A 27,922-nucleotide genomic window follows, 5' to 3' on the forward strand; every position below is an offset into this window, starting at 1 on the left:
CCCTTAATGCATACATGCAAGGCAAAGAAAACTTTTCTTGAAAGATTCCTTTTAGATTCACAAAAGAGAAAACTTTTACAATTCATCTTTAGTCTTTTTCCATTGTCTAGGGGGATGAGTTTCCAAGCTTTTGTGACAGCTGATACATTTGTACCTATAAATACTGATTCTTCAGCTACTTTCCCCCTTAGGATGCATCATGGCACTGCAGAGTATCTGCCTGTCACCAATCATACAACTAACGTGGTCTCCACAGGTATTTCCATATTGATGATCTTTTCTTTTATTATTATTTTTTTGGGGTTATATTCCCATACTTAAAAATCAGTATGTATCTAGGTCATAGAGTATGTTAGTTTAGATGATATGACTTATGACGCTTATTTATGTTTTACTTAAACTGTGAATTTAATAATTTGAAATTGACGTTTATAAAATATTATATATGTTCTAATTTATCTGAACCACCATATTGCAAAAAACATATAGGAATACGAGCAGTGACTATGTAATTTTATTCAATTTGTCATCTTTAATTGAAAAAATTTGAAAAATAGAAATTCAATAAGAAATGCCATAATAGCAAAAACTTTATTAGGGAATCTTAAAGTTAAGCCGCTTGGCACATTATGGCATTAATGGAAAGCACCTACAAAAATTACCCAGCACTTCCGCTCTTTTATTATGTATCAGATTAGACACTTTACGCAAATTGCACACCAAGATTCACTGCACCAAATTAATTCATGTTCTGTAATGTACCTTTATTTCAAGATTGCTACGTCTGTATGTGTCCATTAGAAGGTACTAATTCCACACGTTTTATCATATGTAAGTAGTTAAGCAGTTATGTTCAGATCTTTGCTGTGATTTATATTTCTTATTCACAGTTATTGTAGTATCATTTTTTTTTTTTTACTAAATTTCTGTTATTTACTGATATTACATTTTCTGATTTTAAAAGCCTTAAGTTGCTGATAGTATGTCACGTGGCACATCTTATTTTAGTTAATTCTTTTCATCAATCATAAATGTTAGAATAAATAATAAAAATAGCTATATTATGAGTTATGATATATTTGCATATTTTATGACTAGATTTTTTTTATTATTGTACTATCATTTTCCATAGAGTTGGACAAAATTTTCAAAAAAATTGTGATAGAAATGTGAAAAATCAGTAATTGTAATGTGAAAATTTTTACAAAATTTTCCAAAAAATAGTGGCATAAATGTGAAAAATCAGTAATCATAATGTGAAACATTTTACAATATTTTTTCAAAAAATAGTGGCATAATTGTGAAAAATCAGTGATCGTAATGTGAAACATTTTAAACAAACGACATAATTAAATTTTAATATAAATGTTGCACTACTGCATGACTAGGCAGATGTGCTATCCAGCAGTTTGGGAAAAAAATATAAAAACCAGGGGTAAAGCTTGAAGGTCTTAGATTTCTATGCAAAAAGTCTTTGAAGCGTATTCTAGCAATTAGGTTGGTAGTAATTGATAGCCTGATGAGGTTCGGTCCCTTTTTCAAGTGATCTGTAAGAGTTCTTAAAAAAACTAAAATTAATGATAAAATGATGAGCTTTGGGCACTATACATGCATTGGAGATAGTAACGCATTAACAGCAAAAGACAGTACAAAAAGGTTGTGCGCACATTAAATTAAGGAAGTTTCTGAGATCAATATTACAACAAAGACATGCTCCACATGCTCCAAAAATAACTCATACAGTCATATGTGAATAGTGTGAACTAGGCACATAGTGATCAAAACCTTAACATGGGATGACCCACTGTAATGAGCAAAGATCTCCTGTCAATGTAAAATATACGTGGGAAAAAAAATTAAACCAGCTCACCTAATCGGAATTGAAATTCCAGTCTCCTAAAATTCCAAATTTATTCAAAACATTTAAAACAATAAATCCAAAGGTGATCAAGGCAACGCGTTTCAAACCCTTGGCGGCGTTCTTTCTCCGAGCTTCCGCGGGGAGCGTTTGAGGCGCTATGCCTTTTTTTTTTTTTTTTTTTTGCTTGCACTGTAAAATATACCAACGTTCCTGTAGTAGAGGCAAAAAGAGTGGATAGCGCAATGTATGAAAAAAGAAAAAAGTAGTAAAAGTTCAATAATGTCATAATAGAGGACATGACAAAAAAAAAAAGTGATAACGAAAGTGTCACCTAAAGCCTAATCAAAGAAGGGCCCTGATGGAGGAGTCCAAGAAATGCCATGGCAGTAATGTATCAGTGCTAAAGATGCAGCTTCATGAGAGGTGGGAAAGGTCTAATATTTGTCACCCATCTAGTAGATAGGTTTGCTGGCCTAGTCTTATATCTAAATATCCTGACCAGGTCAGAGAGGATTGTTGGTTCCCCCAAAGCCCCCTCCCAATAACTTCCCCAACTAAGTAAGAGGTTAACAGACCCCAAAAGTAGGGATCTAGTTCCGGGTGCCACCCCGGTACTCCCTGTAGGCACAGTCACTTGGTATGGTTAATGTAGTGCATCATGCAAGTTTGTTCATAAAAAAGACCCAGGGAGCCATGAGGGAATGAAGATCATTAAGGCTACATTCCCACGATCAGATTTTAGTGAGTTTTTGATGTTGCAGAAATTTTGGAGCATTTCTGTACCTATCATGTAAATTAAGTTATTTGTATTTTTTCATTGCATTTTTGAGTGTGTTTTTTTTTCACGTTTTTGACTCTGTGGTTTTTGTCTTTTTGGTATGTCATGCTATAAAAAAGCTTCTTTGTTTTTGATACTTTCTTGTATTTGACTTTGACAAAACTTTATTGATACAGCGAATTGCATACATATTTGGTGAGTTTTCCAAGCGGAAATGCGCTAAAAAAGCATACGTGCCTTTTACCTGCGAATTTTCTGCACTCAGTGCACTTCTATTGGAGAAATTCGCACATAAAACTCTGCGTACTCGCAAGAGAAATTAACACGCACCGCAGGTCAGTTTACGCTGAGTAAAGAAAAAGCACAGAGGTCATGAGATTTCTATAAATCCCATCCACTCTACTGGATATATAAGACGCAGCGTCAAAATCGGCACCAAAAATACATTGTGGGAACAAAGCCTTAAGGTAAGTATATAAAAAGTTACATTTTTTGTAGTTTTTTCCCCATATTTTGCATAATTGTAAAAGGATTGTCTTTAAACAAATGTTTATTGCCATCGTGTACTCAAAATACAGCTTAATAAATTGCAGTGGAATAAATGCTATGAATATTCTTGAATACTTGTACATTTTCTTACCAGTCCCGTCTGTTTTGTCTTTGGTCCAAATTCCTAAATTATGTCACATATACTTCTCTGTGGAAAATACACCAGCCGGGATTCACTACCCAAACCCATCATGCCACTATGGAAACCAGCAATCAACCTATGGAGTCATGACAGGTAAGAGCCTCCAGCTGTCAATTTTCTCCAGTATAATGGTGCATTTCCTGCGGTAAATATCACCCCACACCTTTAAGAATTGAAGCTAACAAATTAAGTAGAGAAAACTCTTATGTATTCCCAACAGATATCGTGCTCATGCCCTTTTTTTTGGTTTAACAAAAAAAGTGGTTACAAAATATCCCTCACAACAAAGTAAAACAGAACCCAATCCCAGTATGCACATTGTATTCCGTTCCAAGGATATCATTTATACCAATAGACATGTACAGTATTTGTAGTAATGTTATGGCCGTTGCTTATGGGAACATTTACATGGTTGAAATATGGATTCTTGTTTTGCTGGATATTTTTTATATAAAATTGGAAATTGATCCCAAACTACAAATATGGCTGTATGGCTGCAAGTGCAGTGCCGCTCCATTCATTCTCTATGTGACAGCACTGGACTCCACTATCTTTGACAGTCCCATGCAGGACGAATGGCGCTGCTCCATTCAAAGTGCCAGATTCTGGCCATTGGAGGAAGTTTCAGTTGTCAAACTGCATTGATCACCTATCCCCTCGAGAGGTGATCACAACTTCTTTTTTAGTTTAAAGATTGCTACAGCACAGGGATATTTTCCAAAATGTATTACCTCTTTTTTTTTTATTCCCTTTCTAGGAATAAAACCCACTTCTCCAGAAATGCTATCAGCAAGTATTTCGCAGACACGGATTTTACAAACATGCAGTATGCCCCTTTCAAATGTCGTAAATGGAGTAAGCACTTTACAAGGTAAACTGTTGGAGAGATATTAGTCGTGTGTATCAAAGCCTTGTATATGCCTTTATAAACTTCATAGTAATCACCATTTAAAATGGCAACCATTAAGACTCCGTTCACACTCATTTGGCAATTTAATGACATTGAAAGGCAAGAACAGCACAGCATCAAAATAAAAATACAAGGAACCATCAAGCAATAGACTTTTTATTCTGTTCTGAAACATTCCAGAGCTCAGATAGACCCCATAATAGTCTATAGGTTCCTTCTGCTTCGGATTGCATCAGTTATGCATCTGATCCATATTGAAAATGAATTTCACTTATTTGAGAGTTGAGCAAAAAGAATTGCAGGAGCCTTTTCAAGCAACCACGTCTCTAATCCCTGGTTCCAGACTAGATCCTTGCGAGCCTCCTATTAACTGTACTTTTTCTGATTAGTAGGCCCGGTGTGACGCACTCATGACATCGAACAGGGCATGCTTTCATCTTTAATATTAAATACTAATGTAAGCATGTCCCAGAATGTTATAAATGAAAAGTACATGCTAAAAAACAAACAAACAAGTCTCGTTCAGACACATTGGTACAAACTAAAAAAGTTATTCAATCCTTGATCCAAACATGGTCAGGGATAAAGATGTTATATCACTGGCATAGGTGATAAATGCATGATCAGTGGGAGTTGCAACACTGTGATTATGAGAATTGGGCGTCCTTTGACTCCTCTGTGAATGAAAGTAGTAGAAGGCATGCATGACTATGACTTATTGTCTATTCAAGTTGTAAGAGAAGTATATGAAGTGCTGGTCTAGTATGCATGCTATCCCTCCATTCACATGGGATAGGGGTCACATTCTAGTGATTAGTGGGGGTCTCAGCGGTTGGACCTCCTCCTAATTATATGTTTGTCATTATAATGGCATACCCACCAGTTTTATTTTTGCTAAATCAATGTTTTTTACCAACTCCACTATTACATCCTTAGACTTTCTCTCTCTTCCCCAGGAGTCCATACTGGAAGCTTACCACCCTGCCTAATGAGCGCCAGCTCCTGCACATTGGGCCATGGTTTTGCCCCGATGCATCAAACCCTCCTGGAAGATGTTACTACAACAGACTTCAAGCAAGAATTCAGGAGAAAGAGCAAATCTATAGAGGAGCCAATTGATATTGACTCACCAGAGATCAGAGAACTGGAAAAGTTTGCTAATGAATTCAAAGTCAGGAGGATAAAGCTGGGTATGGATCTCTTAATGACAATGTTTTACTCAAAAACTGAAAGCTGCAACTTTTAACCCCTTTACCCTCCAGCATAAATTCACCTTCCTGACAAGGCCAATTTTTTCAATTCTGACCACTGTCATTTTATGAGGTTATATCATTGGGATATCAATATATCCCAATGATTCTGAGATTATTTTTCGTGATATATTGTATTCCTGTTAGTGGTAAATTTTGGTCGATATGACTTGCATTTATTTGTGAAAATATTGAAAATTTGTCAAAAAATTAAAAAATTTTGCAATTTTCAAACTTTACATTTTTATGTCCTTAAACTTGATAGTTATACCACACAGAATAGACAATAAATAACATTTACCACATGTCTACTTTACATCAGCATAAATTTTGAAACATAATTTTTTTTTGTTAGGAAATTAGAAGGGTTAAAGTGTATCAGTAATTTCTAATTTTTTCAGCAAAAATTAGACAATCAATTTTTTTAGGGACCACACCCCATTTCAAGTGACTTTGAGGAACGTATATGACAGAAAACATCCAAAAGTGACACCATTTTAAAAACTACACTGCTGACAGTGCTCAAAATCACATTGAGGAAGTTTATTAACCCTTTAGAGGCTTCGCAGGAAATAAAACAATGTGGAAGGAAAAAAATCAAAATTTAATTTTTTCCCAAACAAATATTGCTTTAGCCCCAAATTTTACATTTTTCAAAGAGTTACAGGAGAAAATGGACAGAAGTTTCTCCTGAGTATGCCGATACCACATATGTGATGAAAAACTACTGTTTTTGTGCACAGCAGGACTTTGAAGGGAAGGAGCATCCTTCAACTTATGGAGTGCAAAATTGGCTGGAAAAGATAGCAAACACCATATTGCATTTGCAGAGCCCCTGATGTGCCTAAACAGTGGAAACCCCCCACTACTGACCTCATTTTGGAAACTACACCCCTAAAGAAATTTGTATAGAGGTTTGGTGAGCAGCTTGAACCCACAGACAGAATTTTATAACATTAAGCTGTGAAAATAAAAAATTACATTATTCATTTGTTGCTTTAGCCACAAATTTTAGCATTTTCACAAGGCTAGCAGAAGAAAATGGACCATACAATTTGTTGTGCAATTTCTCATGAGAACAATTATACCTGATATGGGATGAAAAACTACTGTTTGTGGGCACATGGCAAGGCTCAGAAGGGAAGGAGCACCATTTGACTTTTGGAGCGCAAAATTGGTTGGAATCGAAAACGGATGCCTTGTCGCATTTGGTGATCCCCTGTTGTGCTTAAACAGTGGAAGCCCCCCACAAGTGACCATATTTTGGAAACTATACCCCTCAAGGAACTTATCTAGATGTGTGGAGAGTACCTGGAACCCACAGGTGCTACACAGAATTTTAAAACACTGAGCGGTGAAAATGAAAAAATACATTTTTCCCACAAAAATGTTGGTTTAGCCCAAAATATTTCCTTTTCACAAGGGTAACAGGAGGAAATGGACTCCAAAATATGTTGTGTGATTTCTCTTGAGTATGCCGATACCCCATATATGGTGGAAAACTACTGTTTAGGCATATAGCAGGGCTTGGAAGGAAAGAATCGAAAATCGAATTCTGGAGTGCAATTTTGGCTGGAATGGATTGAGGATGCCATGTCACATTTGAAGAGACCCTGACATGCCAAAACAGCAGAAACCCCTAGAAGTGGCCTCATTTTGGAAACTACACCTTTTAAGGAATTCATCTAGGGGTGTAGTGAGCATTTTTAACCCTCATGCGATTCACAGAATTGTAAAACACTGGGTTGAGTCAATGGAAAATTAAATTTTTTTCCACTGAAATGTTGTTTTGGCCCCAAGTTTTCAAGTTTCAAAAGGGATTATAGGAGAAAATGGACCATATAATTTATGTAATTTCTCCTGAGTACGCCAATACCCCACATGTTGTCAAAAACTACTTTTGAAGCACAGTGCAAAGCTCAGAAGGAAAGAGGTTCCATGGAGTGCATACTATATTTTGCTGGAATGGTTTGAGGGTGTCATGTCACGTTGGCAGAGCTCCTGAGAGGCCAGAACAGCAGAACCGCCCCATAAGTGACCCTATTATACAAACTACAGCTCTCAATGAATTTGTCTGCTGTCCCACTAGCGTATCACATCCGATGCGAGCAGAAGCCGAGTGTCAGTGCTCTGATCCTCTGGCTTGAGAGGATCGCAGCACAGCTGCGGAGGAGACGGAGAAATTAATTTCTCCATCTCCTCTGGTGATATCCGAGTGCAGTGCGATGTTTCACACGCACCCAAAGACTTATGTGGGTGCATGTGTGTAATGGAGACAAAAGGGCCTCTAAGAAGATTCTTACAGGGTGCTTCAAAGATAGAGAGAGATTGCTATCTGCTGGTCAGGCACAGTCATGCGGAACCGAAATGTACAAGAGAAGTTGAAGGGGGAGCAGATTTAGACGCTGGACCCAGTCAGGTGACTTCCAGGAAGGAGTTCCAAGGTACTAGAGGCCAGCGCGCCAAGCCTGAGGGGTTTTTGGCGCCAAACAGCGGATAGGAGCAAACGTGCTCCCTCCGTGTTGAGAAGCCCCGCGTGGCAGGTCTAAGCCTGAGGCCTGCGAGGTACCACAGCCGGGCGCCAGTGAATGAGCTCCGGATCCCACACAGGTGTGACTCGAGTGCTGTGCCTACTGAAGAGAGTCGGAACCTGCTTGCGGTGCTGAGTGAGTTCGCGGAACCCGGCGGGCATCTGAACCCCCCTATCCATGGCTTGAGAGACTGCCTCCAACGGCCAGGAAGAGAGGAGTTGGGAGACTGCTGGACCAGGAAAGTCACACCAGTGAAAGCAGAGGAGCTGCATACGTGAACAGGGCCGTCACTTCTACTGTACACTCACGGTACCGGGGCCAGTTGGGTTTAGGTACTCAGGTTGGGAGGGGAACGGTTGGGGCGGAAGAAGCTAAACTTGCTTTAATTGATTTTATCCGGAAAAGACTTGCGGCCTACCGGGAATAACCAGTGACCCCCACTAGGGCCATATACAGAGATAAAGAACTGACGTGATGACTCCTCTGACTGGGTGCACCACATTACTTTGAGAGACTTCGTATTTTGCTAATATTTCAAATTACCGTTCAATTCCCTTGTTGTTATCCCCTTGTTCAGAATACCTGTTATATATATATATATATATATATATATATATATATATATATATATACACAAACTGTTTATAATCATCTCCGACTGTCCTTGCCTTGTGTCTCTGTGCGTTACATTCTGGCACCTGCATTACATTTGGAGTAGTCGGCAGGATGCAACATTCAGAGGCAGAGATGGCAGATCAGTCTGGGGCTGGGGCTGGCCGAAACCATATACCCCTGGGGGCTATGCTCAATCATCTTCCCAAGTTCATGGGGGATGGCATGGCATTGTGGGACTGGGTAGAAAGACTGAGAAGTATGCTACGTATGTATCCCCTTGATCCCCCAGCCCAGGCGGAACTGGCCCTCCTAACCCTTGTTGGAGAGGCCCGGCAAACTGTGATGTACAGCCAACCTGGGGACCGTGACACCTTGGACAAAGTGATAAAAATCCTAGAGGACATGCACGGTGACACCACAGATCTGGGACACTTGCTCCTACGGTTGTTTCAGCGGGTCCAAGGGGAAAGTGAGACCATAAATCAGTATGTTAATGCATTACAGGAAGTGACGGCCCATATCACTAAGAAGACTCGAGATGGGAACCGAGGACTGGGACCATTGGATGAAGTGTTGCGTGACCAACTGATTGCTGGCTTGAAAGACCCCTCCCTGAGGCAGATCTTGAAGAAGCCCTGATCTGGGCTTCCTGGAGGTAGGGGCTGAAGCTAGAGTCCTGGAGAAAGAAGTTCCTGTTCTCTAAGCCACAGTTAGAAGTCATGAGGCAATTACCCCTGGATTCACCAGTAAAGATCCTGATTGGGTACGGGAGATACATCAGGAAATTCAAGATATTCAGGGTGAGCTGAACACTATTAGAAAGGCCCCTGCTGCCTCCTTGCCGATGGATCCTACTGCCTCACGTGGGCGAAGACCAGAGAGAGAAAGACGTTCTTACCAGGCCCCAACACGTCATGTACCCGACCTATCGGTAGAACGAGGACCAGAGTGTTGGACCTGCGGTGGTAGGGGGCATATCTCCAAGGACTGTCCAAACCAAGAAAGGAGGAGGCAGGGACAGCCGTTAAACTAAGATGCCCCACGGTTGTGGAGAATACTGTGGGGTCTCGAGCTTCAGAGGGTGGAAGAGGGAGCTCTGAAGACATTGTCTCCGAGAGGCCCATTATCTGGGCTGAATTAATGGGCAGCGGATCCACTGCCTAATGGACACTGGGTCTCAGGTGACCACTATGCCTGAGGTGTATTTCCAAAGCCACTTTCCTGAAGTTGCTCGTTCCTGGCGGGAACCCAGTGTTAAGCTGGTGGCTGCTAATCAACTACCTAATCCGGGTAGCGGGAGTAGTATGGATGTCTGTCCGGGCATGTGGAAAGGACCACGGTCGGAAAGGGATAGTACTGACCACAGGGCCCAGAGGCAATGGGCCCATTGTAACCCTGGGCATGAATGTGCTGAATGAGGTCTGACAGTTCCTGGCTGAGGGCTGTAATAGAAACAACTGGACCCGCGCCACTCGTGACCCAGCTAACAAGAGAGTATTCCAGCATCTCGTGCGGGTCAGTCAAATTCAAAAGTTGCCTGCTACCTCTCAGTACCTTGGTAAGGTATCGATACCACCCAAAGCTACAATGACACTGCCAGTGGGACAGACTGTACTCACTCTACCGGTGCTAGCACATGTATCCTTAGAGGGCGTGGACATTCAAATTGAACCAATGGAGGGAGAGGAAACTCCCTCTGGACTCCTGGTTGCTCGGACTCTGGCCACCGTGCGGCAGGGTCGAGTGCCCGTGCGTTGCATCAATCTAAGTGGCACGAGTTTACAGTTGTTGCCCCGCCAAGAGGTGGCGCGAGTTTGTATAATGCCAGAGGCTCTCACCAGAGCTGACGCTATAGGGCTGGCACCTGTGGAAGGAGAGCCATGGACCCTGGAGGTGTCCCTCAACAGCAAAGAGAATGGAAGAGAACCGTTGACTGGGCGCCACCTCTTGGAGAAAATGGAGGCTAATCTTACTGAGTTTTCTGCTGGACAAGTAAGACAGATCGAACAACTTCTACAGCGATATCAGGGAGTGTTTGCACAACATGAAGACGATTTTGGGTGCACTTGGGACATTCAGCACGAAATCCCCACCGGAAATACTGCTCCCATTTGAGAGAGATATCGGCAGATCCCACCTCAAATGTACCAGGAGGTGAAAAAGCTGTTCGCCCACATGTTGCATAATGGCATGATTAGCGAAAGTCAGAGTCCTTGGGCGGCCCCTATCGTGCTGGTCCGGAAGAAGGATGGTACCCTGAGATTTTGTGTAGACTATCAAAAGCTGAATGCCTGTACAGTACGGGACTCCTATCCACTCCCCCGAAGAGTCTCTATCTGCGCTAGGAAACGCCAAGTTCTTCTCTTCCCTCGACCTGGCCAGTAACTATTGTCAGGTCCCAGTAGCTGAGAGGGATCGTCCGAAGACAGCTTTTGTTCTCCCTATGGGCCTGTTTGAGTTCAATCAGATGCCGTTCGGGCTAACAAATGCACCGGGAACCTTCCAAAGACTGATGGAGAGATGCTTGGGGGACCTCAACTTTGAAGCCACTTTAATATATCTGGACGATATCATTATCTATTCTGCTACGCTTGAAGATCATCTCCGCCGACTGGAACAAGTGTTAGAACGGCTTCGGAGGCACGGCCTGAAAATTAAGCCTCGTAAGTGTCGTCTCTTCAAGCGGGAAATTGAATATCTGGGGCACACTGTGTCCAGTGAGGGAGTGCACCCCACTGTGGAGAAAGTAACTGCTGTGCAGAAATGGCCCACACCCGCCAATCTAAGAGAACTGAGGGTATTCCTGGGGCTCGCTGGATACTACCGCAGATTCATTAAAGACTTCGCTAAGATTGCGATCCCGCTCAATGAATTGCTGAGAGGAACGGCTGGGGGAGCCAAGCGGCAGCCCATTCAGTGGGGCCCACAACATGAAGAGGCATTCCGAGCATTGAAAATGGCGCTAACGGATGCCCCAATTCTGGCCTACGCTGACTTTTTGCAGCCTTTCGTGTTGTACACTGATGGAAGCTTGCATGGACTGGGAGCAGTGCTGGCTCAAGTGCAGGGAGTAAAAGAGTGGGTGATTGTATATGCCAGCAGGTCGCTCCGCGATACGGAGAAGAATACGGACAACTACAGTTTGTTCAAACTGGAGCTACTGGCACTGGTGTGGGCCATGACCGAGAAATTTGCTGAGTACTTGTCGGGGTCAGAAGTGCAAGTGCGGACAGATAACAACCCTTTGGCCCACTTGGAGAACGCCAAGCTGGGCGCGTTAGAGCAGCGGTGGGTCGCAAGGATGTCCAAATACCAGTATAAGATCGCCTATCGGTCCAAGGCCCTGAACACTCATGCAGATGCCCTGTCCCGGGTCACTCAGACGGGACCGAAGAGGGATAGAGATGAGGAGCTCGAAAGCGATGATATTCTGGATTTCAGCCAGTTTGCCGCTGCTGTGGTCGACGCCCAGGAGACCAGAGAGGAGCCGAGGCCCACTCAAATTCTGGGCCGCTCAAGGGACAAGTGGATACATCTGCAACAATCTGACCAAGAGCTGGCAAAGCTGAGAGAATGGGTCGCCCTTGGTCAAAGACCCGACCAGGAAGCCAGGGCCGCTTCCCTTCCAACTACCATACAAATCCTAGGCCAGTGGGAGAGGCTCTTCCTGAAGGATGGCTTGCTATGCCGAAGAATCCAGCTACCTAGAGAGTTTGATGTTACCTGGCAGCTAGTAGTTCCAGAGGCACTGCTAACGCAGCTAGCCCAGGAGGCTCATAGAAGAGGTGCTCACTTCCGTGTGGAGAAGACCTTTTGGTGGTTGCAACGGCTGGTGTATTGGCCTCAACTGCGGCAAGAAGTCGAAGGGGTCTGCCGAACATGTCACCAGTGTGAGTTGAACAAGTCCCCAGAACAAAGAGCTCCCTTCAGACCATCCGAACTTCTGCACCCTTGGAAGTCCTGATGATTGACTATCTGATGATTCAAACTTCATACAATGGTTACGGACACTGTTTGGTAATGACTGATCACTTCACCAAGTTTGCAGTAGTGACGCCTACCAAAGACCAGCAGAAGCTGCAGCTAAGGCCGTCTGCCAGGATTTCATCTGGATTTATGGGTGCCCGAAGCGAATACATTCTGACCAAGGGGCCTGCTTCCAAGGACGAGTGATGGATGAACTATACCATATCTATGGGATCGACCGATCCCGAACAACGCCTTACCACCCTCAAGGGAACGGCACATGTGAGCGCTTCAACCGAACCCTGTTGCAAATATTGCGAATGCTGGAAGTGGACAAAAAGATGAAGTGGCCCGAATTTGTGTCCGAGCTGGTGTGGGTGTGTAATAATCGAGTTCATGCAACTACTGGCTACACCCCTTACATGTTGCTGTTTGGAAGGAGTGGACGAGAAATTACTGAACTAGAGCTAGACTCAGAAGACTCCGGCCCGGGCAGTAGCCCGAGTACCTGGATTCGAGAGCACAAGCGCCGGCTTCATATGGTGAGAAGATTGGTTGCTCAGAAGTTTCATGAAGTAGAGCATGTAGATCGGTCCCCGACCTCAGGTGGATCACTCCAGCCAGGAGACCGTGTGCTGGTAAGGGCCTAACAATTTGGGAGTAAATTGCACCATCGTTGGGAGGTGATACCATATCGGGTGGTGAAGAAAATTCACCCCGACAACCCAGTCTACGATGTCAAGCCCGAAGGGGATGACGCCGCGGCAACCAGGGTGTTGCACCGCAATATGCTGCGACCTTGCTCCTCTGAAGCAGAGGCCGGTAACGAAGTTGGGCCTTCAAACGAATTGACTGAGGTGCCACATACAGGAACCTTGGGGGATGAAGAAGAATGGGCCACAATGCAGTTGGGCCCATCAGAACCGTCGAAGTCAACCCCGAGTGGGACCCAGAATGAAGCGAGAAGTGACTTGCAATCTCCAGTGGTTGATTCATCAGATATCCCGGAGTCACCTCCGCAGGAGGAGCCCCGCAGAACTGAGCGGGCTAATGCCAGAATTCCTCTTAACCGGTATGCTCAAGAAGAGTTCATAGGGTCTCAGATCCAACAGAAAACAAAGGAGTGTGCCCAACTCCTGTTTGAACTTGCACTGGCTGGAAAGAGGCATCCATTCCGCAAGAAACCACTCGCCCGAGGACTGGTGAACAAAAAGGAGGGAGAAATGTAATGGAGACGAAAGGGCCTCTAAGAGGATTCTTATAGGGTGCTTCAAAGATAGAGAGAGATTGCCATCTGCTGGTCAGGCACAGTCATGTGGAACCGAGATGTACAAGAGAAGTTGAAGGGGGAGCAGATTTAGATGCTGGACCCAGTCAGGTGACTTCCAGGAAGGAGTTCCAAGGTACAAGAGGCCAGCGCGCCAAGCCTGAGGGGTTTTTGGCACCAAGCAGCGGAGAGGAGCAGAAGTGCTCCATGCGTGTTGAGAAGCCCCTCGTGGCAGGTCTAAGCCGGAGGCCTGCGAGGTGCCACAGCCGGGCGCAGGTGAATGAGCTCCAGATCCCTCACAGATGTGACTCGAGTGCTGTGCCTACTGAAGAGAGTCGGAACCTGCTTGCGGTGCTGAGTGAGTTCGCAGAACCCGACGTCGCCCGCCGACAGACGAGGTTTGGACCCCCCTATCCACGGCATGATAGACTGCCTCCAACGGCCAGGAAGAGAGGAGTTGGGAGAATGCTGAGCCAGGAAAGTCACACCAGTGAAAGCAGAGGAGCTGAATACTTGAACAGGGCCGTCACTTCTACTGTTCACTCACGGTACCGGGGCCAGTTGGGTTTAGGTACTCAGGTTGGGAGGAGAACGGTTGGGGCGGAAGAAGCTAAACTTGCTTTAATTGATTTTGTCCGGAAAAGACTTGCGGCCTAGCTGAAATAACTGGTGACCCCCGCTAGGGCCATGTACAGAGATAAAGAACTGACGTGGTGACTCCCCTGACTGGGTGCACCACATTACTTTGAGAGACTTCGTATTTTGCTAATATTTCAAATTACCGTTCAATACCCTTGTTGTTATCCCCTTGTTCAGAATACCTGTTATATATACATAAACTGTTTATAATAATCTCCGAATGTCCTTGCCTTGTGTCTCTGTGCGTTGCATTCTGGCACCTGCATTACATGTGATCACAATCCAGCATGCAATGGCAGCATGCTGCATTTTTTTTTCAGTCCGATCGTGATCCGATTGTTGCTGAAAAAAACCCGCGTATGAGCACACACTCATAGATTAACATTGGTCCGAATGCAATCCGATTTTTTATCGGATAGCATTCGTCCGATTTAATCGCAAGTGATAGTGGGCCCTAAGTGTGCAGTGATTATATTGACACTACGGGTGTGCCACAGAATTTTAATCCATTGGACAGTGAAGAAAAATGAATTACACTATTACCACCAAAAAGATTTTAGCCTCAGATTTTACATTTTTACATGAAGAAATGGATAAAAATGACACCAAAATTTGTCACACAATGTCTGCTGAATGTGGCAATGTGACTGTACATTACTGCTTAGCCACACGGCGAGATTCGGGAAGGATGGAGCACTATTTAGCTTTTTATAGCATAAATTATCTTAGAATAATTTGCAGGCTTCACATTCAGAGCCCCTACGTGCCAGACAAACAGAATCACCCCTCAAGAGACCCCATTTTGGAAATGACACTCTTCTGGAAATTTATCTAAAGGTGTATTTTGATTCCATGAGAGTTTTCAAGAAACAAGAAGCAGTGGATGTTGCTGAGTGAAAATTGCAGATCTGTCATTGTAGTGCCCAGTACATTGTAGTGCCCAATACACTATAGTGCCTATACATTCTGTCCAGATACTGCTTTTGGAGACATGGACCTCATAAATTAAGGGGGCTCTCATCGCTACAGAAATGACAAACTTGTGGATGCTAAATGCAGTTTAGGCACCACCTGGTCTCAGAAGGGAGGGAGCATTTGGATTTGGGAGCACAGAATTCCCTGGATTTCTTTTGGAGGGCAAGAAGCCATTTCGCTTTTCCAGAGCCTTTGTACTACCAGTAACGTGGAAGCCCCCTATCTTTCTATTAACAGATAACCAACCTGAGTGGGGACTTGCTTTTTTTGTGGATTGAGTTAAAGCTTTTATTGGGAACATTTTACATAACATTTTGGATCGCATTAATCCTGTACTCTACGCTGAGCACTTATATCGGGGTTTCCATCTAAGTTTCCGAATGACGGAATTCAGATAAAACCCCTGAGGGATCCATTCACTATAATGAGAAGCAGAGATACTCTGGACTCCGTCTGGCCTCTATTTAGAGGTGCACAAAAATGTGGTTGACTGCACTTTTATGCACACTTAAAAAGATGGACACCACTGGATCATGGGCCAGACAGCATCCACAGTGCCTCCATCTGCCTCATTATATGGAATCTTCCATCAGGGGTTCCGTCTGAATCACGTATTTCAGAAATTTACATGGAAACCCCGATGTAAGTGATTGGCGCAGAGCACAGGATAAATGTGAGCCAAGCCTTACTGCGATCTTTGGGAGACAGAATAAACAAATCAACAGCAGTTGAAGAATTGCTATTATTTGTTTTTCCCTCCATTCCTTGTGCAGTATAAGTGATTAGATGGCTTTTTTCTTCAGGTCGGTGCGATTACAGTGTTACCACATTTATATTATTTTTTTATGCTTAGCTGCTATCACACAATAAGAAATGCTTTTTTTTGCAAAAGCAAGTGTTTGCATCGTCATATTTTTAAATCTACAATTTTTCTATAATTCTGCAGACAAAGTCATCTGAGGGCTTGTTATTTGATGGACGAGTTGACGTTTTTATAGGTACCATTTTTTAGCACATGACTTTTTTTATCGCTTTCTATTCTGATTTTTGTGAGGCAGAGAGAACAAAAAACATAAATTCAGGAATTGTTTTTTGTTTGTTTTTTTACACCATTCACGTAAAATTATAAAACAGCTTTATTCTCTTAGTCATTATGATTTCAGAGATACATTTATATCATTTTTTCATGTTTTGCCCCTTTTACACAATAAAAACAATTTTATAGAGAAAAGAATTATTTTTGGATCGTTTTATTCAGAGATCTATAGCTTTTTTATTTCTCTGCTGATGGAGCTGTATTGCAGCTTGTTTTTTGGAGGACAAGATGACGTTTTCAATGATACCATTTTTATTTCCATTCGGTATTTTCATCACGTTTTATTTCACTTTATGTTCAGCAGTAAAATGAAGAAGCATAGTTTTATGCCACTTTTTTTTTTTACGGTGTTCACTGAAAGGGTTAACTAGTTTGACACGTTTGAAGGGTGCATCGTTTAAGACATGGCGATACCAAATATGTATACTTTTTTTGTTTATGTGCAATTTTTTACAGAAATATATGTATTTATTGGTATAATATTTTTACATTTATTTTTACTTATTTTGTGATTTTTTTTAAAAAAATAATAATTTTACCATTTTTTTCTACTTTTAACTGACTTTTTTACTTAGTCCTTCTATGGGACTTTAACTTTAATTACTTTGATCACTGGTATAAGGCATTGCAATGTATTATATTGTACCTGTCAGTATGACATTGACAGAAACCTCTTAGACAATGCTCTTGGCATAGTCTAACCAGGCCACCATCACTGACAGACCTGGGGGTTGTCATGATGACCTCGAGTTTCCATGACAACGAACGGGACCTCGCGTTGACATCGCGGGGGCGCAATCGGATGGGAGGGTGAGCCCCCTCACTCTCCTAGTCTCCCAAATGTTGAATCAATATTGATTGCTCCATTTAGGGAGTTAAACAGTCTGGGCGGTGCGGGCATTGCTCCTGGATGTGACAACTGGGGCTTGGCCATCATGTTATCTGAGCTCCCAGCAACGATAACTCAGGCACAGCTCCTGTCCATGGCCATGATATACAGTACAGACCAAAAATTTGGACACACCATCTAATTTTAAGATTTTTCTGTATTTTCATGACTATGAAAATTGTACATTCACACTGAAGGCATCAAAACTATGAATTAACACATGTGGAATTATATACTTAACAAAAAATTGTGAAACAATTGAAAATATGTCTTATATTCTAGGTTCTTCAAAGTAGCCACCTTTTGCTTTGATGACTGCTTTGCACACTCTTGGCATTCTCTTGATGAGCTTCAAGAGGTAGTCACCGGAAATTGTTTTCACTTCACAGGTGTGCCCTGTCAAGTTTAATAAGTGGGATTTCTTGCCTTATAAATGGGGTTGGGACCATCAGTTGTGTTGTGCAGAAGTCAGGTGAATACACAGCTGATAGTCCTACTGAATAGACTGTTAGAGTTTGTATTATGGCAAGAAAAAAGCAGCTAAGTAAAGAAAAACGAGTGGCCATCATTACTTTAAGAAATGAAGGTCAGTCAGTGCGAAAAATTGGAAAAGCTTTGAAAGTGTCCCCAAGTTGAGTTGCAAAAACCATCAAGTGCTACAAAGAAACTGGCTCACATGAGGACCGCCCCAGGAAAGGAAGACCAAGAGTCACCTCTGCTTCTGAGGATAAGTTTATCCGAGTCACCAGCCTCAGAAATCGCAGGTTAACAGCAGCTCAGATTAGAGATTAGGTCAATGCCCCACAGAGTTCTAGCAGCAGACACATCTCTTCAACAACTCTTAAGAGGAGACTTTGTGCAGCAAGCCTTCATGGTAAAATAGCTGCTAGGAAACCACTGCTAAGGACAGGCAACAAGCAGAAGAGACTTGTTTGGGCTAAAGAACACAAGGAATGGACATTAGACCAGTGGAAATCTGTGCTTTGGTCTGATGAGTCCAAATTTGAGATCTTTGGTTCCTACCACTGTGTCTTTGTGCGACGCAGAAAAAGTGAACGGATGGAGTCTACATGCCTGGTTCCCACCGTGAAGCATGGAGGAGGAGGTGTGATGGTGTTGGGGTGCTTTGCTGCTGACACTGTTGGAGATTTATTCAAAATTGAAGGCATACTGAACCAGCATGGCTACCACAGCATCTTGCAGCGGCATGCTATCCCATTTGGTTTGCGTTTAGTTGGACTATCATTTATTTTTCAACAGGACAATGACCCCAAACACACCTCCAGTCTGTGTAAGGGCAATGTGACCAAGAAGTAGAGTGATGGGGTGCTACGCCATATGACCTGGCCTCCACAGTCACCAGACCTGAACCCAATCGAGATGGTTTGGGGTGAGCTGGACCGCAGAGTGAAGGCAAAAGGGCCAACAAGTGCTAAGCATCTCTGGGAACTCCTTCAAGATTGTTGGAAGACCATTTCCGGTGACTACCTCTTGAAGCTCATCAAGAGAATGCCAAGAGTGTGCAAAGCAGTCATCAAAGCAAAAGGTGGCTACTTTGAAGAACCTAGAATATAAGACGTATTTTCAGTTGTTTCACACTTTTTTGTTAAGTATATAATTCCACATGTGTTAATTCATAGTTTTGATGCCTTCAGTGTGAATGTACAATTTTCATAGTTATGAAAATACAGAAAAATCTTAAAATGAGAAGGTGTGTCCAAACTTTTGGTCTGTGCTGTACCTATAGGTCAAAGGTCGGGAACTCCTACCCGACCATGATGTATAGGTGCGTCAAAGGTATTGAAGATGTTAAAGAAGTTCTGTACTAATGATTTCTTATGATTTATCACTAGCATAGGCCAGTAAAATATGATTGGTGTAGTTCTAATCTCTGGACCACCACCAATCTGAAGAATATGTGTAGTCCTATAGACACAGGTGCACTTTTGTCTGGTATTGGAACCTCCATTCTTGTCAATAATGGAGGTCCCACAGTTGGATTGTTGAAATCTTTTAAAAAAGTATTTGTATAAGAATTATATATCAGATATTCCATAAATGTCTAATTGGTGGGGTCCCACTGTAGACCATTGCACCTATACTTAAATGGGGGTCCCATGTCCCAGTTCTCTCTTCAAAACCCAAGGCAAATTGGAAGGGGAATACATCTTTATAGATCACTGTAAGGAGTGATGGCTCGATAGATTATATAAGTCTTCAATGAAGACTAACAGAATCAATTGTCCTTTTGCATTTTCCCCCAGGCTTTGAAAAGTAATAGAAGACACAAAACTCCACTTTCTTGTTGGTTTGGATCTCCAAGTTAAGACGAGTGTCCACACGGCTGAAAAATTGCCGTTTTTTCAACAGTCCTGAAGGTTGTCCCAGTTTTGTTGTTCAGGATTGCAGCACTCTCCAGTCTTCCAAGCTAACTGTTAGCTGGAGTCGGGAGCTTCTGATTGATTGACAGTTGGAACTAGAGGCATTGTCGCGCTGTTGACCTGAACTATGCCCTCTCCAATGTTGCTATATGAGACAGCTTTGCCCTGGAGCTTCTAGAAGCACAGTGATACTGAATATGGCAAGAATCAGGAGCTAACCACTTTAGTGGACTTGGCCAATTTCAAAGCAGTGCTTACAAATGCAATAGGAAAGAGCTTGTAAGCACAGCTCACGTTCAACCAACCCTGATAGACTGCAGACCTCTAGGCAAGGAGTCGTAAAAAACAGAGAAAAGCAGGGATAAGGATAGAATGCAGTTAGATAGAAATATCAAGTAAATTGCAAGCTTGCTTGATTTTTAACTGTCTGTCGATCTTGTCCTCATTTTGAAAATGGAATAACCCTTTAAATACTGCTCTATCTCTGTTCCTTGGATTCTTTCTTCCGGTATAAATCTATTGAAATAGTTTAGAAGTCACTCATCTGAAGATCGTATCAAGAGTGATGTAGCTTTGTCTTCTTGCTAACACATGAATCTGTTGTAGATAGTTTAGAAGTCACTCATCTGAAGATTGTATCAGGAGTGGTGTAGCTTTGCCTTCTTGCTAACACATAAATCTGTTTATTACTCTCAAGCAGGTTACACTCAGACAAACGTTGGAGAAGCCCTCGCTGCTGTCCATGGCTCGGAGTTCAGCCAAACAACCATCTGCCGCTTTGAAAATTTGCAGCTGAGTTTTAGGAACGCCTGTAAACTAAAGTCCATCCTGTCTAAATGGCTGGACGAAGCCGAACAAGTTGGAGGTATAGTAATTGGTCGTAAATGATTCACATTACAATGGTTTGTTACCTTAAATGAAGTACAGCCTGTCTGTCCGGTAATGTTCCCTTGACACCACTCTATGTTAGTGGCATTATTGTACCGGACATCAGCTGCATAAAGAAGCTTATTGCACCTGGCAGGATTTCACCTGACAACTACGTCAAGAAAAATGAGGCCAACGGCAGAACATTGTCTACAGGGAATTAAACAAATCTCACAGCTACATGTAGGAACTTGAGGATGGGCACGTCATTGTGGACAGGTTTTCTCTTTATAATGGTCACTGATCATTGCCAATTTAGGAGTAAGAAGATATTCTGATTGGGATTCTAGCATCATAGTTTGTGGAGTAAAAAATTTATTTTAACGGGGGAGAGTTTTGGGGAAAAAATTATCATAAGTTGATCAAAGTGTCCTACAGCATTTGATAAATCTGATGCGTCTTTATGTACAATACTTCTGTCTAGAGTTGATTCTTCACTTTTTACTCCACCCACACCCCCTACTGGAGTGAGATTTTGACTTTTCAAAACGTCAGAAATTATAAATCTTAAATCTAAATGCCGACTTGGCCACTTTTTAAAAATAGCAAAACGTCACAAATTTTGTACAATTATGATGTAACCTAGGGGTATGTCGTACAGTTGGAAATAGTATAAAAAGAGAAAAAAACTGCAAAAAATGTTATGTTATGGATCTCAGAAAATTAACGACACTAACAAAGAAAAAAATTTTGGACATAATTTTTGTTTCACCATAAATATACTGATCTGTGGAATCATAATGCTAGGCCACATTTACTGCACAATGAACGAAATTCCAACAAAAAAAAACCCAAAATGGCAAAATTGCTTTATTTTTTTTTATTTCACCATTTCACCATACTTCAACTTTGTTTTCAAATTTTCTGTTCATTATATGGTAAAGTGAATCTTATTATTCAACACTACAACTTGTTCCGCAAAAATCAAGCCTCCATAGGGCTATAAGCTGTAAATAAGAAATATTATGGCTATCTGAAGAAGAGGAGGAAAAATTAAAGTGTAAAAAGGAAAACTGGACTGGTCACAAAGGGTTTAAAATGTCATTAATGCCTTGGTGCAACTAACTTTTCATGTTCTATTCTTTATACTACCTCTTGGGACACTCCATTAAAGAGACTCAGCCTGTTTTTTTAAAAAATGCATCCTAAATCCTAATACTTGAGAAACCCTACTGTTTGTGTTTACCCAGCAGCGGTTAATAGAGCTTCCATGGACAGGCCTATTGCAAGCCACTCTCTTTACCTAATCCCAAGGGTTGCCCTTGCTCTCACCCTTGTACCCTTATACAGGGATCTGGACTTACACAGGCTCTCCTGGGCTGGGGCAGCAGTCAGATACGACCAAGTGGATCAAGCTAGTGACAAGTATGGTTGTCAAGCGGGGTCAATACCAAGAGGTAACATCAGAGACAAAAGCAAGAAAGCAAGTGGGTGGTCTAAATACAAGCCAAAGTCAGAGTGCAGAATAAATCAGGACAACACAACAGGAGCACAGACCAGAAAAGTAGAACTATTGACTGGCAGTGGAAGTCAGAGCCTCAGGGGTTTAAATAACTGACAGCACCACCCAAGGTTCTCAGGAAGGAGTGATCAAAACCTGACTAAAATTAGATCCCTGATTAAGCTGCACCAGGCAAAAAACAGGACTGTGTCTGTCACGTGTCGCCAGCAATGAAAGTCCTCTGCTGTCCAGCGGCCAAAGTGGAATCAAAGGAGACATGAATTAGCATTGATGTTACAAAGGTGTTCCACTGGTGCTGATATTTTGTGTCCAGTGAAGGAGGTAGAGTCACTGTCCTGTACTGTTAGCCTGTCCACACTGACACTTTATTGCTTGATTGATGCTTCTGAGGACAATGCTTGTAGTGATGTTCATCAGCAGTGGATTGCAAGCTGCTTTACAGCTATGTATACACAGCAGCCTGTCAATCACTGTGACAAGGGAACGCTCCCCTCATGAGAATGGAATCTATAATCATTTATAGGTATAACAGACATATCCCTGTTATATTCACCTTTTCCTAATTAAGGTACTTTTTGTTTCACTCTTGAAAGTAAAAATGGTGCATAACAAATAGAAGACTTTCCAACCTATTCTTGATTAAAATATTTCAAAAACTTTTATTCCATATCGTAAAAATTGAAGGAAAACACAATTCATGCGCTGCGCTAACCAAAATGATCCACTATATAAAGAAGTGATTTTTATTCCACAACATGTTTCCATGACAGACAGCCATCTTTCTCAAGGGTATAAACCAGATACCAAAAAAAAGAGCTTGATATGAAGGCCAGAGTAATTAAACTGTATATTTAATTAGTAGAATTAGAACAAGGCACAATAAAAACACATAAAAAATGAAAACACCACTGGTAAGACAATGGTGGGAACACTCAGATGGTAAAACAGTCATCAGTGTGCTAAATATTAAATTTGTCCTTGCAATATAAATACCATCAACCTTCAGAAAGTATGTACTTAGTATACCTATATAGAAACATGTATAAATATGTTATATTAAATATGGGCACAACAATTTGTGCCCATTCTAATATCACAGCGAACAATACAGCTAAATGGTAGCAAATAGGTATAACAGAAATATATTTGAATCCATTTAAATAAAGCAGGGAAAACACATAATGTCAAAAGCACATGGATTACCTAGGCAGTTGCTCCGGGGACCCACCACACCCGACGCGCGTTTCACACTGAAATGCTTCGTCCAAGGGTGGTTGGGTGCTGGCCAGATAGGTATTTAAGTTGTTAACAACCAATAAAAAGGATAGAACAGGTGACCCGATATAGACAATAATTGTACTGCACTTGCCGCCAATAGCTACAAATATATTTATCGTCAATGTACTCAGGAAGATTACCCCGTCAAGTGTAAAATCAAACTGTACAGTGCACACAGGAGCAAGGATCATCATTTTAGTTAGCGCAACCCAAAACCGTGTATTGTCTTTTCCTTCAATCATTCTGGTGGAGTTCATCCCTCAGACTCGGGGTAGCAACAACCGTTATTGAACTTTCAGAAGTTTCACAGGAGTTGTGCCTGCACAACTCACTCAGGTGAGCATATTATCTGATTTTAATATATTTTTTTTATAAAGGTATCACCCAATGGTCTGGGTGCTCTATTTCCCTATAGTGTTTATCTATATCATAAAAATTGGCATTCACAATAAATCCAAGCATGATGTAGTTTCCTCAGCATTTCAGACTAAAAAAGTCCTTAATCATGTTTTCTCCATGCATATGGACATTTTTTAGCCAGAAACGTGTGGGGAACTACATCATGCTAGTATTTATTGTGAGTGCCAATTTTTACTTTATGGAATAAAAGTTTTTGAACTATTTTAATCAAAAATTGTCTGGAAAATCTTCTATTTGTTATGCTGTCTTTGGCCACAAGGGGCAGGAGTAACATTTCCGTGCTGAGAATCATTGGAAACCTCAACTAAGGTGAGCTGGACTACACCTGTTTGCAAAGTAAAAATGGTCACTTGTAATATGTTGCCTAAACGAGATGTGAATAGAGCCTAAGATATATTTTACATTACAAGTAAACTTTCAATAAGTAATGAATAAATAGGAAACATTTTCCCGAGATTTGTATAAGACATGTTATTTAATGAATATTTTTTCTTTGCCGCCACACAGCCTTATACAATGAGAAGATTGGAGGGAATGAACGCAAAAGAAAGCGCAGAACGACAATAAGGTAATGAGTTAGTTGTTGGGGACTTCTGTATATAAGCTAATGCTTCACTTGCAGATAAGAGGTAACAGTGGTGACGGGGTTTTACACACATTTTATCAAAGTTTGTGAGCCTATCTGCCAACATTAAAGAGGTTGTCCATTACTTTTACATCGATGACCTATCTTAAGGATAGGTCATCAATGTCTGATCAGACAGGGTCCGACACCCGGCACCCCCAATGATCAGCTGTTATCAGTGGCGGCAGCGGCTGGCCAGAAGTCTCTCTCCCCTTATATAATCTTGTCCCCCTCCATAACTGCTACAGTGCCCTCCACTGTACTTTCCCAATTCCTATCTATCCTTATTACCTTATCTAGTTCCTACACGTATATCCTAATTTCCTATCCTTTCCCTATGCTATTACATTATCATAAAACATAATTTTATTATTCAACATTAATCATCCACACATAAAAATGTACACATAATATTGTTTACATCACTATGCATAAACCGTTATCGATATATAAACATCATTCACACTTCCATAAACAAATGCACCAGTCTTATAAGGAGAGGACAAAGGTCATGAATCGTTCCTAACACACCCTTACAGCTGTGCAAAAGTAAAAAAAAAAATCTCTTCATGCTCGAGTTTGATCCGATATTCAATGAGTCTGTGGAAACCATGGGAAAACACTTGGATGGCATCTGAGTGCAGTCTGATTTCCACACAGTGACAGAATGGAGAAGATGGAGAATTTCTATTCTTCATCTTCTCCTCATCTGAGAGAATGAGATCACACTATGATAACACTCTGATCAGAGTGTGATTAGCATAATTGTCCTGATTCTCTTGGATGAGAGAATATACACCCGTCTGCCCCTGCCCTAAGAATTAGTCTTATTGCTCACTTGGCAGTGACATCTACCATGCCCTCATATAAACAATGGCAACTGTGCCCCCTATATGCAAGCCCTATTGCCGATTTCACCTAGTGGAGTGTTTGACACTGACAGAATCTTATCACATCTCTGGAGTATTTTAGTGACATTTTTCTTTTCTTTTACTACTTAAATAAAATAGCATTGCTGCAAAAGAAGCATTAGAATCCCATTTTGGAGAACAGAGCAAACCCTCATCACAAGAGATCATGAGAATGGCTGAAAGTCTCAATCTGGAGAAGGAAGTCGTCCGGGTTTGGTTCTGTAATCGCAGACAGAGAGAGAAGAGAGTAAAGACCAGCCTGCACCAGAACACTTTTACCACCTTTTCTAAAGATCACCATGATTGCAGATGAAACCAGAAAACAAAAGCACCACATCGCACTTTAAATACAACATTAAAGGGTTATTCCCCTAAAATAAAGTTCCACTCTATTCATTGTCTATGGGACTGAAGGAAATAGCCGGGTGCCGTGCTCGGCAGTCCTATAGACAATGAATGGAGTGGAGACCGCGCATGCGCACCTCTTCTCCTTTCAGGACGCGGCTGCAGAGCCCTGTTCTCAGGGTTTCAGAGCCCCTTCTGACGGTACAGCTTAGCGTTAACTGGTTAAACAGAACCTGTCAAGTGGCTAGTCCTTCTGTGACTAGTCTTCTTAATCCTAGTCACCTCGACCCCAGTCCCCATCTTCAGCTATGTTTTCTGAGAAACACTGCAGCATTTCAGAGAAAAATATACATATTTTTAATAAAGGGGTCGCTTTCTGATTCACGGTGCCTATGGTTTAGGCACTATCAGTCATCTGACAGGTTCCCTTTAACAGTATTTTAAGCACCCATAATGCACTGCTTTGTGGAAGGTTGTGTATATGCAGCCCGCAGAATGCAATTTATCTGAGATATAAATGGGATACTCAAGTATCCCAAAATCAATAAAATGCATTACAATATCTAATCTAATATCGCATTAAATTACCACTTGCCTTGTCCATAGGATGTGTCCCCACACAATATGACATTATCAGCTATAATTGCACAGTGTCATTGTCTAGTGACAGTCTCATTGACAATGAGAATAGCACATTTTCAATTTACTAATACATTTCCAGGAGGAGCAATAAAGGAACTGAACAACACAATCTTATTTAGTAATACAGATATGTCAGGAAAAGTTCTGTTTATAGTGTACCTGTCATTTTAGATAAGTTTTTCAGAACGAGCTGTCATGTGTGTACATGAAGAATAATACCATTTATGGCCATTATTTGACTTATAGCCTACATTTTCATCAGTTTTCTCCTATACAGGCTAAAGCTCTAATTTACAGTTCTCTTTGAGCTACTGGGTGAACACCAGCTTCTCTGATGTCTTCCACAGACATCTTCTTTCTCTGTGGCAGATAGTTAAAAGATGCAGCATCAGCTTGGAGGAAATTAGACATCAGTACTGAGCTGTGCTCTGTGGCAGACAGTTAAAAGCTCCAGCATCAGCTTGGAGAAAATTAAACATCAGTACTGAGCTGTGTGGCTGTGAATCCAGTTCTGGAGTGAGATAAAATATTTGCTTGAAACTGCAGTTTGATCCGACTTTATCTGCCTGGTCTCTCACTTTGCTGAGTGCTCCTGATTCTTTCTCATCCCCTGTCCATAGAGTATAACAGATGTTGTAACCAGACACCTCACTGTCTTACTTTGACCAAGGTGCAGTTTAACTGTTTTTTTTAGAGTGGATGATAAGTTTAGGAGGCAGTTTTTTATATTCGGTTATACTATTGATTTATCCAAAGTTTTTTAACATGACAGTGACCATGTGAGATAAGTCGGCCAACACAGTCACTGAAAGTTTATTTCTTGCATATTGGGCAGTAAAATAATATTTTTGAACTATAGGAGATACCGTTACATTCCCCTGAATAATGGCAAGTACAATCCTGTACATTGAAACTTCTGGGGTCTGATTCAGAAGTTTTCTATAATGCAAACTGTGATAGGTTTGTCGGCCAAAACTGCACACTCCTTGCTAAACTTTGATAAGCTGCCTAAACAAAATTAAATGAAGACCCATTTATTGACTATGGTCCAACTAAAGAAGATGTTGACTACACTAACAATCCCTTCTTATCTGTTAAAGTGCCCCCACCTCCCAAAAAATATATATCTCTAATATTGGAACTGTATCTGCGATGTTGGCGCTGACTCTCCTGTAGGTCATATGACATTACTTTGTGACATGACTGCCGCAGCCAACTTGCAGCAGCTGATTAACTGCAAACTTCACTAATCCATCAGAGCAGAGTAGACAATGTCATGTGACCACCGGGAGACACAGGATATTGGAGCCGATATGCTTTTTTTTATTTTATGTGGAGAGCTAAAGGTTAAGATGGGGTTAACCACTAAAGGTTAAGATGGGGTTATCTAGTAGTGGATAACCCCTTTAACTGGTGTGTCACTTGTTATTGTATTTAACATGTAGTTTGTCTGTGTGGTCTGT

The 27,922-nt window shown here is 41.7% G+C and overlaps 1 protein-coding gene across 1 annotated transcript; it reads left to right on the forward strand.

The window, feature by feature from the left end:
* Positions 1-27,922, forward strand: POU1F1 (POU class 1 homeobox 1). Its single transcript, XM_073670809.1, has 7 exons — positions 1-256; positions 3,283-3,423; positions 4,088-4,201; positions 5,197-5,430; positions 20,550-20,714; positions 24,444-24,504; positions 25,572-27,922. The coding sequence occupies exons 1-7, from the start codon at positions 7-9 to the stop codon at positions 25,783-25,785; spliced, it is 1,179 nt and encodes a 392-aa protein (XP_073526910.1). The 5' UTR covers positions 1-6; the 3' UTR covers positions 25,786-27,922.

Source organism: Phyllobates terribilis, unplaced genomic scaffold (genome assembly GCF_046119375.1).
Source record: "Phyllobates terribilis strain yellow unplaced genomic scaffold, ASM4611937v1 Scaffold_2__4_contigs__length_985480577, whole genome shotgun sequence".
NCBI lineage: Eukaryota > Metazoa > Chordata > Amphibia > Anura > Dendrobatidae > Phyllobates > Phyllobates terribilis.

Bases quoted from the DNA above. Each gene is read 5' to 3' on its own strand.
- POU1F1 (XM_073670809.1), top strand. From the start codon at position 7: ATGCATACATGCAAGGCAAAGAAAACTTTTCTTGAAAGATTCCTTTTA. The intron at 4,202-5,196 runs GTAAACTGTTGG...TCTCTTCCCCAG, and splicing joins TGGAGTAAGCACTTTACAAG to GAGTCCATACTGGAAGCTTA. The intron at 20,715-24,443 runs GTATAGTAATTG...GCCGCCACACAG, and splicing joins CGAAGCCGAACAAGTTGGAG to CCTTATACAATGAGAAGATT.